At 46.1% G+C, this 14887-nt stretch overlaps 1 protein-coding gene across 7 annotated transcripts in view; it reads right to left on the reverse strand.

The window, feature by feature from the left end:
- The window catches only part of TRAPPC9 (trafficking protein particle complex subunit 9), a 745023-nt gene that overhangs the window by 653327 nt on the left and 76809 nt on the right, over positions 1–14887 (reverse strand). For all 7 annotated transcript variants that reach the window (XM_017895132.1, XM_017895131.1, XM_017895130.1 and 4 more), the window contains one exon: positions 5583–5799. In XM_017895132.1, coding sequence (XP_017750621.1) covers positions 5583–5799 — 217 coding nt within the window. The remainder of the gene's footprint in view (positions 1–5582; positions 5800–14887) is intronic.

Genomic DNA, 14887 nt, shown 5'->3' on the forward strand with positions numbered 1-14887 from the left:
TTAGCTCCCACTTATAAGTGAGAACATGTGGTATTCGGTTTTCTGTTCCTGCATTCGTTTGGTATGAATAACGGCCTCCAGTTCCATCCATGTCCCTGCAAAGAACATGACCTCATTCTTTTTATGGCTGCATAGTATTCCATGGTGTATATGTAGCACATTTTCTTTATCCAGTCTATCACTGATGGGCATTTAGGTTGATACCATGTCTTTGCTATTGTAAATAGTCCTGCAATGAATGTATGCGTGCATGTGTCTTTATAATAGAATGATTTAAAGAAATACAAATCATACTATTATAAAATTTTTTAAATAAATAAAAATATCCCTAATTTCGAGGCTTACTATAAAGCCATAGTACTCTGGCCGGGCGCGGTGGCTCAAGCCTGTAATCCCAGCACTTTGGGAGGCCGAGACGGGTGGATCACGAGGTCAGGAGATCGAGACCATCCTGGCTAACACCGTGAAACCCCGTCTCTACTAAAAAATACAAAAAACTAGCCGGGCGAGGTGGCGGGCGTCTGTAGTCCCAGCTACTCGGGAGGCTGAGGCAGGAGAATGGCGTCAACCTGGGAGGCGGAGCTTGCAGTGAGCTGAGATCCGGCCACTGCACTCCAGCCTGGGCGATACAGCGAGACTCTGTCTCAAAAAAAAAAAAAGCCATAGTACTCAAGATAGTGTGGTACTGGTGAAAGAACAGACAAATAGGTCAATGGAACAGAAGAGAAAGCCCAGAAATAGAACCTCAAGTATAGTCAACTGGTCTTTTTCCAAAGCAGCAAAGACAATCAATGGAGCAAAGACAGTCTTTTCAATAAATGGTGCTGAAATAACTGGACATCCACAAGCAAAAAAAATAACTCTAGACACAGACCTTACACTCTTCACAAAAATTAACTCAAAGCGGATCATAAACCCAAATGCAGAATGAGAAAATACAAACTTCCCAGAAGTTAACACAAGAGAAAATCTTGGTGACCTTAGGTATACTAATGACTCTTTGGATATAACACCCAAGGTATAACCCATCAAAGAAAGAATTGATAAGCCAGACTGCATTAAAATTTAAAACTTCTGCTCTGCAAAAGACATACCAAGAGAATGAGAAAACAAGACACAGACTGGGAAAAAATATTTGCAAAAGACACAACTGAAAAGGACTGTCATCCGAATCATACAAAAAACTCTTAAAGTCAACAGGAAGGAAACAAACAACCCAATTAAAAAGGAGGCAAAAGATCTGAACAGACATCTCACCAAAGAAGGTATCCAGATGGCAAATAAGCATAAGAAAAATGCTGAATATCACATGTCATCAGGAAATTGCAAAGTAAAGCAATGAGATACCACTACATACCTATTAGAATGGCCAAAATCTAACACTGACAACCCGAAATGCTGGCAAGGATGTGGAGCAACAGGAACTCTCATTCATTGCTGAAGGGGATGCAAAATGGTTCAGCCATTGTGGAAGACAGTTTGGTGGGTTCTTACAAAAGTAAACATATTTTTACCATATCATCCAGGAACCATGCTCCTTGATATTTACCCAAATGAGCTGAAAACTTATGTCCACACAAAAACTTGCACACAAATGTTTATGGCTGCTTTACAATTGCCAAAACTTGCAAGCAACCAAGTTGTCAACCAAGATTCATTAGATGAATGTATAAATAACTGTGACATATTCTGATAGTAGAATATTATTCAGCACTATAAAGAAATGAGCTATCAAGCTGAGAAAAGACATGAAGGAAACTTAAATGCGTATTACTAAGAGAAAGAAGCCAATTTGAAAAGGCTACATATTGTATGATTCCAACTATATGACATTCTGGGAAAGGCAAAACCATGGAGACAGTAAAAGGGTCAGTGGTTGCCAGAAGGTAATAGGGAGGGACGGATGAGAAGACAGAGCACAACGGATTTTCAGGGCAGGGAAACTTCTCTGTTTGATATCATAATGGTGGGTACTCGTCACTACACATGTGTCAAAACCCACAGAACGTACACCACCAAGAGTGAACCCTAATGTAAACTATGAACTTTGGGTGACGATGATGTGTCAACATAGGTTAATCAATTGCAACAAATGTACCACCCTGGTATGGGGTGTTGACACTGGGGAAGTCTGTGCGTCTGCAGGGGCAGGAGGTAAGTGGGTCATCAGCCTCAATTCACACATCCTCATGGTCCATCTAAAGGTGCCAATCATGAAACAAGGGCTGGGGAGACAGGTTCCATCCCATCCCTCCAGGGAATAGAGAGGAAAAAGAAATTAGAGAAAGGAGGGCAAGTAAAGAAAAACTGTTATAAACCTCATCTCAGAGTGCACCTTATCCATCTTTGTGTATGACCTCACCAGGTCTCCTCTATTCTGCACCCCGTCATGGTTTTTAGGGTTTCTTTAAACATGGGGCTTGACATCTGTCCGTGCTGGATGTGCTGATGATTGGACTCATACTGTTAGCGGAGTTCATTTTGAACTTGGATTTTATCACTTGCTTTTGTCTTAGCTATTGGTGATGATACTGAGTGCAAGAGGTCAAGAGCAGAGTTCAGGACCCTCTCCAGCAGGCCGCCTCTTCTGCAGTGACGTCTTGGTTCTTGCTTTATGCTGGACACCATTCACATGTTGAGGGTGAACACACAAACTCCCTGCCAGATCTCAGCCATCTCACCCAAGCGCACAGCGCAACAGGCTTTTATCACTCGCCCAGAGTGGTCATGAGCACTCCGCCTGCCCCTGTGGCTCCAGAGAGGCAGGATCTCTTAGGCTCTAAAGACAAAAACCCACAAAAATTGGGGATTCATATGGGGAACTGGATGGGACTTGGGGGATTTTCAACCATGAACACATCTGCTTGCACGCAGGGCCTCAGCTTTTCCTGGCATAGCTTCAGGCCAGACCACAGCAATCAAGAGCAGAAGTGCCCTCCCCAGACTGCAAAAGCTCCCCTCAGGTCTAGTTCTCTTCCCTGAAGAGAAATAAGAGGCTAAAGCGCTGCGTACACTCCATCCCCAGCCTCCCTTCACTCCCCTTCACTGCCCGCCTGACTCTCCTCCCGCTATATTACTCACTCAATCTGCGTTTTCTCTTCCAAACCCAGTGCCCTCCTTTTAAATGAGGCAGGAGGATCACTTCAGCCCAAAAGTTTGAGGCCAGCCTGGGCAGCATAGCGAGACCTCATCTCTAAAAAATAAAAATAAATAAATGATTTCTGATATCACAGTGTTCTCAGCCACGGATTTCTTTTTTTTTTTTTTTTTTGAGATGGAGCCTCGCTCTGTCGCCGGGGCTGGAGTGCAGGGGCTGGATCTCAGCTCACTGCAAGCTCCGCCTCCTGGGTTCCCGCCATTCTCCTGCCTCAGCCTCCCGAGTAGCTGGGACTACAGGCGCCGCCACCTCGCCCGGCTAGTTTTTTGTATTTTTTAGTAGAGACGGGGTTTCACAGTGTTAGCCAGGATGGTCTCGATCTCCTGACCTCGTGATCCGCCCGTCTCGGCCTCCCAAAGTGCTGAGATTACAGGCTCGAGCCACCGCGCCCGGCCTCAGCCACGGATTTCGCAAAGTATAGCTGCCATGCCAAATCTGGCCACCACGTACTAATGTAAACACTGTTTCGTGGTTTACGTGCTGTCCGCAGCTGCTTTCACACCACAACAGCAGGGTCGAGTCATTTCTGCAGATGCCGTGTGGCCCATAAAGCCTGAAACATTGACTATCTGGCCCTTTACAGAGGACGTTTGCTGACCCCGGCTCAAAGCCAATCAGAATGCATCCTGAGAATCGGATTTGAGGTTCTATCAAATATAGGTGTTGCCTTGGGAAGATGGTTGAACAGTAAGAAATCTGGGGAGTGTGACTTAGGAGTGACTATCACAGCAACCACAGACACGTAAGTTAGAAGCAGGTTCTAGAAGGACCTGAGAGCTCTGTGCAAACACTGGGAAGCTGTCACATGTGAGAGGTACCTGTTTATTTCCACTGTAGAGGGCAGAAACTGTCTCCTTTGCCATTGCATCACTCACCCAACACACCGCATGGCATGGGGACAGGAGTATAATGAATTACCTGTTGAATCAATGTACAAAAAAGTCCAATAGATATGTCTTCAGATATTCTAGCAGGTGAAAGTAAGGAGAAATTCAATGTTGGGGAGAGCCCTAACTATCAGAATTATCCAAAAGCAGAACTGGATTCATCATGAAGCCATGAGCACCTCCAGTGAGCAGAGGCCAGTGAAATGGATGCACATGACCACATAAAAAAGATGCTGAAGAAGCCGGGTGCTGTCGCTCACGCCTGTAATCCCAGCACTTTGGTAAGCCAAGGCAGGGAGATCACCTGAGGTCAGGAGTTCGAGACCATCCTGGCCAACATGGTAAAACCCCGTCTCTACTAAAAATACAAAAATTGGCTGGGCATGGTGGCGGGTGCTTGTAATCCCAGCTTCTCAAGAGGCTGAGGCAGGAGAATCACTTGAACCCGGGAGGCGGAGGTTGCAGTGAGCCAAGATTGTGCCATTGCACTCCAGCCTGGGCAACAAGAGTGAAAGTATGTCTCAGGAAAAAAAAAAAGGATGCTGAAGAACCCACTTTTGCCGTGATGGGAAATGAACCTAAATGACATCTCAGTTGTTTCCTGTTAGAAGCCTATACCTTCACTAGCTCTAGGCTTGAACCGAAGAAAAAGTGCTGTATGTTCCCTATCTAAAAGCAACCCTCAAAAATGTTTTCTTTGATTTGTTTTTTTGTTTTTTGTTTTGTTTTGTTTTGAGACAAGGTCTTTCTCTGTCGCCCAGGCTGGAGTGCAGTTGCGCGATCCCAGCTCATTACAACCTCTGCCTCCCAGGTTCAAGCAATTCTCTTGCCTCCACCTCCTGAGTAGCTGAGACTACAAGCACGTGCCACCATACCCAGCTAATTTTTGTATTTTTTGGTAGAGACAGCGTTTTACCGTGTTGGCCAGGCTGGTCACGAACTTCTGACCTCAAGTGATCCACCCGCCCTGGTCTCCCAAAGTGCTAGGGATTACGGGAGTGAGCCACCACACCTGGCCCCAAAAAATGTTTTTTCTCCTTCTAATCAGACTTTGTCTAATACTGGGCATTATCCTTGTACATATTTATTATTAGATTGATAGCTTTATTTTTAATACATATTACCCTGCATTAATATTTCACAATAAGAATTTACTGCTGAATGCATAGCTCTGGTATACACATATACCCAAGGATATTTATTCTGGGTTCATTGATTTGTGCTAACCTAACTAAATCTCATGAGTAAAATTCATTAGGTATTTCCAGTGTTTGATGATGATACACCATGCCAATGAACTCAAAGGCAAGAAATGACTCCCACTGATAAAGATTCAAGAATTTGAGCCCCAAGGCAAAGCACCAGTACTTTTTCCTATAATCTGATTAGAGTAGGCACCCAACTCCAGGGCAGGGATCTACTCATTCTGGAGCCACCAGCACCAACCACGATGTCTGCCACTCAGGGCAGGGGCTGAAACAGCATGTGATTATCTGACAGAAAGCAACATCTCAGTGCCAGCAAGGGGACTCCAGTACCTCTGCTGAAATCTTTGGGATCCAGTGACAGACTGTAGCCGGGGAGCGTCTCCAGGAGGAGTTTGTAACAGGCTCTCCACCCAGGCTCTGCGATGCTCGGGGCCACGCACTGCATAGCGGCCACGCGCTTGAAGAACGCAGACTTGCGATGGAAGCCGATCAGCTCGTAGAGCTCGGAGAGGACGCTGTAGCGCTGAATTTTCTCCTCCTCAGAAAGCTGAAGCACAGAGAGAAAGTAAAAAGCTTTTGAAAGAAACGTATAAGTGAAAAAAAGAAGCACACATTAAAAATATTTCTTCATAAAACAAAGACCTGAGGAGACATCAAGGAGAGGGAATGCCTGGTGAGCAGTGCAGGGCACAGGCCCCAGGGCAGCGCCGGGTGGCTTGAGACCTTCCCCAGCCATGGCTGCAGGTGCAGCCCGTCCTCCTGCTGATAAAGCCCAGATTCTCTGCTACAAAGGTACTTGCTACAAATCTGAGACCTCTACTTTAAGTTCCTTTACAAAAGAAAAGAAAAGGAACAAGAGTTCATCTACACAACAAGATTTAATCAAGGTCTTTCATCAAACACAAAAACTCCTAAAACACAAGAAGACACAGAACCATGTAACTGGGTAATAAATTGCTAATAATACCATTGAAATTAGACTTAAGACTTCAGAGTTTACAAAAAGTTTTCTTTCATCCAAGACCCAACTGAATCCTCCCAACAACCCTGTAGTGGAGCAATCAGAACTTTTGTTTCTTTCTTTTTTTTTTTTTTTTTTTTTTGTGACATAGTCTCACTTTGTCGCCGAGGGTGGAGTGCAGTGGTGCGATCTAGGCTCACTGCAACCTCTGCCTCCCAGGTTCAAGCAATTCTCCTGCCTCATCCTCCTGTGTAGCTGAGATTACAGGCACCCACCCCCATGACTGGCTAATTTTTGTACTTTCAGTAGAGACGGGATTTCACCATGTTAACCAGGCTGGTCTCAAACTCCTGACCTCAAGTGATCTGCCGGCCTCAGCCTCCCACAGTGCTGGGATTACAGGTGTGAGCCACCGTGCCCAGCTGACAACTTCTGTTTCTTTAGCACCTACTGTATGGCAGCAGACTTAACATACCTGATTTACTCAATACAACCATCCTGTGAGCTGGCATATAAGGACATTAACAGCTCAAGGACACATGAATCACTGGTGCAAAATCACACAGCCAAGAAGTATCAGGGACAAGACCTGACTCTGGGCCTGGGCCCTGGTCACCGCACAGCTGCCTTCAGAGAGGAAGGCAGGCAGAGCCCACTCTGCTGCTCCAGGAGCATTGCTTAAGGAAGCGCTCCTCTCCCTCCTCTGCCCTGGATGATGAATGTTTCCCTGATGTTTCTGTGAGTACAGAGTCTGAGCTTGAACGCCCTTCCAACTTGGGCCTCCACACCCTCCCTCCATCCCCTCTCCTCTGCATTCACTGCCATGGCCTCGCTGGGGCCCTCCTCAGCCCTCATCTGGAAGAGGAATCGGCATCGTCTTCGTACCACCTCTCCACCTTCCTTCACCTGTCCATACACCCCTGCCAGACTAAGGCTCCTGAGACATGGCTCAGAGCCCATCACCCCAGCCATGGTTTGAGTGTTTGTGCCTCCCCAAAATTCACACGTTGAAAGCCTAGCCCCCAAGGTGATGGAATTAGGAGGTGCGGACTTTACAAAGTGATTGGGTCGGGGGGTGAAGCACTTACGAATGGAATTAGTGCCCTTATAAGAAGAGACCCTAAAGAGCTAGCTCACCTCTTCCACCATGTGAGAACACAGAGAAAAGATGGCGGTCTACGAACAAGCAAGTGGGCCCTCCCCAGACACCAAACCTGCTGGCACCTGATCATGGCCTTCTAGCCTCCAGAACTGTGCACAGTATATTTCTATTGTTTATCAGCCACCTAGTCTGTGGCATTTTGTGACAGCAGCCTCAACGGACTAAGATAATCCCCATCTTGAAACCACTAGACCCCTCCAGGACTGTAAAATGGAGCCAAATGCCTTCACGGGCATGCCGGGCCCTCCTCAGTCAGGCCCAACCTGCTCTGGGAATTCGAGGCCCCACTGCCTACCTATGACCTCACCAAACTGAAAACATTAACTCATTTGTCTGCTCATTCCGTCAACACATATTTACTGAACCCCTACTCTGTGCCAGCCACTCTGTGGCAGGGGATACAGCGGTGAACAAACAGGCTAAGACCCCTACCCTGGGGGCCTCCATGCTAATGACAGGTGAGTCTCCTGGCTTAGAATCAGTGGGGAGGACGACAATAAATCAATGAACAAAGACACAAAATAGCTGCTCTAAGTCCAATGAAATACACTTTGACATAGAATCATGGGTGGAAGCGTATGAGGTGGAGTGCACCAGGGGACGCCGCCGGGACGCACAGGCTCTCTGCTCCTGCGCTCCCTCCACAGCCAAGTCTGACTCTCCCTTTGGAGCCTCGGTTCCAAGGCCACCCTCTCCAAGAAGCTCATCCTCACACCCTTCAGCTGGAAGCTGCCGCTTCTTTCCCTAAATTCTCCTAACCATGCTGGGCTCCATAATGTCCTTTCTGTGTCTCCCGTACTATTTATGTACATGCCACAGCTCTGCCACCCCCACTTTTCTTAGAGTGAAAGTTCATGCTGACGCCGACGACGTGTGAGAATCACCGTTGCTCCACCTGCTCACCAGCATATGAGGATATCAGTCTTTTTTATTTTAGATGTTCTGGTGGCTTTAACTTCCATTTCCCTGAAAAGTAATGATGTTGAACCTTTTTCATATGATTACTGGCTACTGGTATATCTCCTTTTGTGAAGTGCTTGTTCAAATCTTCTGACAGGTTTTAAAATTAGATCGTTTGTTTTATTACTGAGTCGTAGGAGTTCTGTATATATTCTGAATGCAAGTCCTTAGTTATACATGTTTTGCAAATATTTCCTCCCAGTCTGTTGCCAATTTATTTTCCTAAGGGAGTCTTAATAAGCGAAAGCATTTCACTGTGATGTTGCTCAATTTATCAGTTTTCTCTTCTATAGTTAGTGCCCTTCTATGTCCTAATCTTAGATAACCTTTGCCCGAGGTCACAAAGATATCCTATGTTTTCATCTAGAAGTTGTTGTCTAGGTCTATGGTCCATGAATATTCAAATTTGAGTAGGACATGGCCTGTCCCTTTCCAGGAGTGCACAGTACAGCAGCAAACAGAGGCCCCAGTGCTGGAGGACAGCATCCAGGGAGGAGGTGGAGGAGGTCTGTAAAAAGGAGGCAGGGGTTGGCCGGGCGCAGTGGCACACACCTGTAATCCCAGCACTTTGGGAGGCCAAGGCAGGCAGACCACCTGACGTTAGGAGTTCCAGACCAGCCTGACCAACATGGAGAAACCCCGTCTCTACTAAAAAATACAAAATTAACCAGGTGTGGTGGCGCATGCCTGTAATCCCAGCTACTTGGGAGGCTGAAGCAGGAGAATTGCTTGAACCCGGGAGGCGGAGGTTGCAGTGAGCTGAGATCGTGCCACTACACTGCAGCCTGGGTAACAAGAGTGAAACTCCCTGTCAAAAAAAAGAAGAAGAAGAAGAAGAGGTGGGGGTACTTAATACCTTTATCACAAATCTGGAAATGCCCAGACCTTCAGCTGCACCACTTTGTGCCAAACATGATAAAAGGTGTTGGGGAAGAGAAGACAAATACTTATCTTAGCCAGTGCCCTTAAAGAGGCCAACATCTAAAACAAAGGTGACAGCCGGGAGGGTCACATGCCTTGGCCTCCAATGCGTTAGAACTCCCATTGATTCTCTCTAAGATGAAAGGTTGTGATACTATGATCAGTAATATATTATTTCATTCCTCTTATCATTTCAGTGTAATAAGAAATCAAATGATAAACACTATATTGCAAATGGAATTGACATCACTTCAAAGCCCTAAAACGGTTCCTTAATGGGAAAAGCTCGAGTGCAACTGCTTTTGGGCACTAGGCAGACACTTGAGTAAGAAGCCGTGAGCCCAGGGAGCCTCGGGACAAAGCCATGTTTGGTCAACACAGGCACCTATGGCACAAGGAGCCAGGGAGTACAAAACGGTCCCAGGCAAAGCTAGGCCAAGATCCTCAAGAAATATTGAGATGAAATCCCCAAACTCATTTCCAACCTGCTGCTCTTTTAGGGAATATTAATCAGCACATCTCTGTTCTAATCTTTCTCCAGGCTGCACAGTCACGAAGTCCGAGTTCAGGGCCCAGATGTTTATGTGAGGTTCCAACGGAAGTGGCTCCAAGACTCCTCAAGACAAGGAGCTTTACTCACAAGGCAGACTCTGGGGGATCCGAATATTAATTCACGACTCCATTTCCAAGTAGAAAGTAAGTTTAGACCTGCTTTATTCTGTTAATAAGAAATAAAGTGATAACATCCGAGGGAAACTCCAGACACAGGACTGTCTCTGGCAGGATGGAGAGGGAGGAATACAGCCTGGAGCTGTCAAGTCCTGAGTTCCAGGGCCACATCTGCATGATCCCTAAGAAATAGGGATCATCAAATCTAATTACAATTGTTGAAAAGACTCAATAAAATAATGCGAACACTGAGCATAAGCCTAAAACTCTCGGTGAGTGTTCAAGAAACAGAACTATCACTGTTAGTTAATGCCTTTGAAACCACAGGTTCTACCCCCAAGTTAACCAGCCACAGATGCTCAGAAAATGCCTTAATCCTCATCAGCCTTCTCAAACGTGGGCACTTGCAGTGACTAGAAGAACAAGGTGTGACAGATGCGTAGGGGCAGCCTGGTGGCAGCACTCAAGCAAGTGATGACCGTGGAAGAATGCAGGATGGAAACAGCGGGCCCCACACATTCCCAGGTTTGGAAAACACACTCTGCTTCTCTCGCCAGCTATATCCAGCCATAATTACCTGGAGAGAAAAGATGTCTTCAAAATTATACAAACTGTCCATATAGTTCTATCAAAAAAGTTTGGAAAAAACCTAACTTACTTTCTTACATCCCGGAATAGGGGTATGAAGCATGCACCAAGGATTTTCCTTTAAAAAGCATCTGCCTAAAGTCATTGGATCCATTTTCAGTTTTAATCATTCAACGGTAAGAAAGAAAACAAAACAAAAACTTCAATAAGACCCCGTCTGTCAAAAATTCATGAAGTAGTAGAGGAGACAGGCCCATAAAGAATCACAGTATTGGGGCCAGGCAATGTGGCTCATGCCTGTAATCTCAATACTTTGGGAGGCTGAGGTAGGCGGATCACCTGAGCTCAGGAGTTCAAGACCAGCCTGGCCAACACAGTGAAACCCCATCTCAACTAAAAATACAAAAAATAGCTAGGAGTGATGGTGGGTGCCTATAGTCCCAGCTACTCGGGAGGCTGAGGCAGGAGAATCACTTGAACCCGGGAGGTGGAAGTTGCAGTGAGCCAAGATCACACCACTGCACTCCAGCACAAGAAGGAGGCTCTATCTCAAAAAAAAAAAAAAAAAGAATCAGTGTTGGGAAGAAGATGGACGGAGAGATGGCTGAAACAGGTATGCTGTGCCCTATGCCTTGGACAGGTACCTGGAAGGTTCCTAGACTACCAGGTGTACCCACCACGTGCTAGAGGAAGGACACTTTGTAAACAGTCAGTGCCCTTGGTGAGTGCAGCATCCAAAAGAGATGGCCACGCAAAGGCCACACTTGACCCCTGATCACCCTGGTTCCAGCCTTTGATTCACTCTTGGATAACCTGAAAAACCCACTCCTTTGGCTTCAAGAAATACTGTCTACTTTTACTATCTTTGGGTTTAGTGAGCCAGCGTGTTCATGTGTACTTTAAAGATGATTTGAACTCTGACTACAGCTTTTCTTCACATTCATCTTTCCATACCAGATTTTTTTTTTTTTTTTTTTTTTTTTTGAGGCAGAGTTTCACACTTGTTACCCAGGCTGGAGTGCAATGGCATGATCTCGGCTCACTGCAACCTCCGCCTCCCAGGTTCAAGCAATTCTCCTGCCTCAGCCTCCTGAGTAGCTGGGATTACAGGTGCCTGACACCACATCCAGCTAATTTTTGTATTTTTAGTAGAAGTGGGGTTTTGGCATGTTGGCTAAGCTGGTCTCAAACTCCTGACCTCAGGTGATCCGCCCGCCTTAGCCTCCCCAAGTGCTGGGATTACAGGTGTGAGTCACCACATCCGGCCAAGTTCTGAGTTTCTTTAAGTCTGTTCTCCTTAAAATCTAGTCCCTCCAATGACAACTCATAGAGCCTGAAATTAAAAACCAATTAAATAAGACCATACACAGCTAAAACATCACCCACCCCCATCACTGCTTTCCTAAACTCCTCTCCTGCCTGTCCAAAATAGACTAATGCCTTCCGCACTACACTCACAAAACACAGCAGACCTGTCTCCTCAAACAGAAAGAGCTCTCTGCAGGAGGAGACCATTCGTATTCCCCTCTGAATTCCCAGCACATCGTGGTGGCAACAGATATGATTGTCATTATAGTTTCTTTCCTATAAAAACACTTTGGGCCAGTCTGGCCAACATGGTGAAACCCCGTCTCTACTAAAAATACAAAAATTAGACAGACATGGTGGTGTGTGCCTATAATCCCAGCTACTTGGGAAGTTGAGGCAGGTGAATCGCTTGAACCCAGGGGGCAGAGGTCACAGTGAGCCACGATCATGCCACTGCACTTGAGCATGAGTGACAGAGCAAGACTCCATCTCAAAAAAAAAAAAAAAAATACTTTGGGATACTTAAATGAGACGTTGGGAGAGAGACAAAAGTAGTACATTTGGGGTCTAACATCTCTATCCAGAGCTTCCATGAACCTTTTTTATATTTTCTATTCACTGATTCATTCAGAACATAGCTTCTCACTCCAGAAAGATTTATGTTTTTCTGCCAGGAGTTTGTGGTCACTCTTATGCCAGGACAACTTTAAAATAAACCCTCTTTGGATTGGTTTTATTTCCTTCTGTAATGCTTAATACTGAGCGTCATCTTGATGGAATTGAAGGATGCAAAGTATTGATTCTGGGTGTATCTGTGAGGGTGCTGCCAAAGGAGATTAACATTCGAGTCAGTGGGCTAGGAAAGGCAGACCCACCCTTCATCTGCTGCCAGCGCGCTTAAGAATATAAGAAGACAGAAAAATATGAAAAGACGAGACTGGCCCAGCCTCCCAGCCTACATCTTTCTCCCGTGCTAGATGCTTCCCTGCCTAGAACATCCAAGTTCTTCAGTTTTGGGACTGGGACTGGCTCTCCTTGCTCCTCAGCTTGCACACAGCCTATTGTGGAACCTTATAATCATGTGAGTTAATACTTAATAAGCTCCCCTTCGTATATGTATATATCCTATCAGTCCTGTCCCTCTAGAGAACCCGAATACACCTTCCAACAAGATCAAGTTTCCTTATCTTCTTACTTTAAGGACTGAGATATTTTCTATTTCATTCTTTTACTAAACGTGTCGTTTGGGGGACCTTGGCTTTACACATGGGTCTGCCATCCAACTCCCAAGTCTGGGCAGGTCTAAGGTTTATTTCCTATCCTCCTATGTGAGCACTGAAAGCTGTTACCACAGCTAGACAGGGCATTCTCTGCCTTCCAAGGCCCACTGACTTTCAGAATTCCTGCTTTTGGGAAAAGGATTTCCTTTTCCTTCTTAACAATGAGCCATGCATTTTGAAAGATGCTGGGGATGGGGGTGGTGGGATTTTTATCTCTTCATCAGAATTTTAAGGAACTTGTGCTGAGAGTTTTTGGACCACTATATTGCCAAAACAGAAATCACTAGGTATTTTCCAAACTTCAGTACTGTTTGAAATTTTCTTCTCTTTCTTTTAACTATTAACATACTTTTTTTTTTTTTGCATTTAAAACATTGCTCAGTCCATGGCCCAGCCTGGTGTTCGGGGCCACAGGGCCTGCCCAGTGCTGGTTTTTATCAGGGCAGCCTGGTACTGAGGTCTGAGGCAGGCCTGGCACTCACATTGCTCTCCTTTCCCTGGCAAAGGTCGTCTCCCTCCATGCTGTGCTGCCTGGGGCCAGAGGGGGCTGACTCCGGTGGTGCAAGGCTGTCCTTCCCATCCTCTTGCATGCACCTTTTCTTATTTATGTGCGAGCCCTGGGTGTGGCTGTGGTCTCCTGCCTGGTTTCCTGGGTGTGGCTGTGGTCTCCTGCCTGGTTTCCTGGGTGTGGCTGTGGTCTCCTGCCTGGTTTCCTGGGTGTGGCTGTGGTCTCCTGCCTGGTTTCCTGGCTCCTGTGAAGGTGTGTGTGTGGATGGTTGTCAGGTTGTTTCTTCAGGTGGGCAAGTGCCAAAAGGTCCTATTCTGCCATCCTGCTCACATCACACCTCCCCTAAGAGAATTAATATCAGCCCCAAATCTTCACATTATACATGACACATTTAAGGTGAAGCACATACAGGAAAGAAATACTAGGATAAATCACTTGTCCCCATATATTGTTTGCTTTATAAAAGAATTATTTATTGCAATTAAATTTGTATAAAAAGAAAAAATTAAGCCACCAACTAGAATGAAGCCTTGAAGGGACATACAAAATTAAGAAAGCGGGCCAGGCGCAGTAGTTCATGCCTGTAATCCCAGCACTTTGGGAGGCCGAGGCGGGCAGATCATGAGGTCAGGAGTTTGAGACCATCCTGGTTAACACGGTGAAACCCCGTCTCTACTAAAAACACAAAAAACTAGCCGGGTGTGGTGGCAGGCGCCTGTAGTCCCAGCTACTCAGGAGGCTGAGGCAGGAGAATAGCGTGAACCCGGGAGGTGGAGCTTGCAGTGAGCCGAGATCACGCCACTGCACTCCAGCCTGGGCGACAGAGTGAGACTCCGTCTCAAAAAAAAAAAGAAAAGAAAGGGATGAAGCCAAAAAATGAGAAGACAATCTATAAGCTTAATAAAACCCATATCCTACGGATGAAATTACTGATTCCTAGAACACCTAATCTAAACATGACAGTAACATAAGATGCCTTTCTTATTAGGAAATGGCCAAGATAAAAAATAATCAATTTAGGGCCGGGCGCGGTGGCTCAAGCCTGTAATCCCAGCACTTTGGGAGGCCAAGACGGGTGGATCACGAGGTCAGGAGATCGAGACCATCCTGGCTAACAGCGTGAAACCCCGTCTCTACTAAAAAATACAAAAAAAACTAGCCGGGCGAGGTGGTGGGCGCCTGTAGTCCCAGCTACTCGGGAGGCTGAGGCAGGAGAATGGCGTAAACCCGGGAGGCGGAGCTTGCAGTGAGCTGAGATCCGGCCACTGCACTCCAGCC

This window comes from Rhinopithecus bieti, unplaced genomic scaffold (genome assembly GCF_001698545.2).
Source record: "Rhinopithecus bieti isolate Rb0 unplaced genomic scaffold, ASM169854v2 scaffold_25940, whole genome shotgun sequence".
NCBI classification, from domain to species: domain Eukaryota; kingdom Metazoa; phylum Chordata; class Mammalia; order Primates; family Cercopithecidae; genus Rhinopithecus; species Rhinopithecus bieti.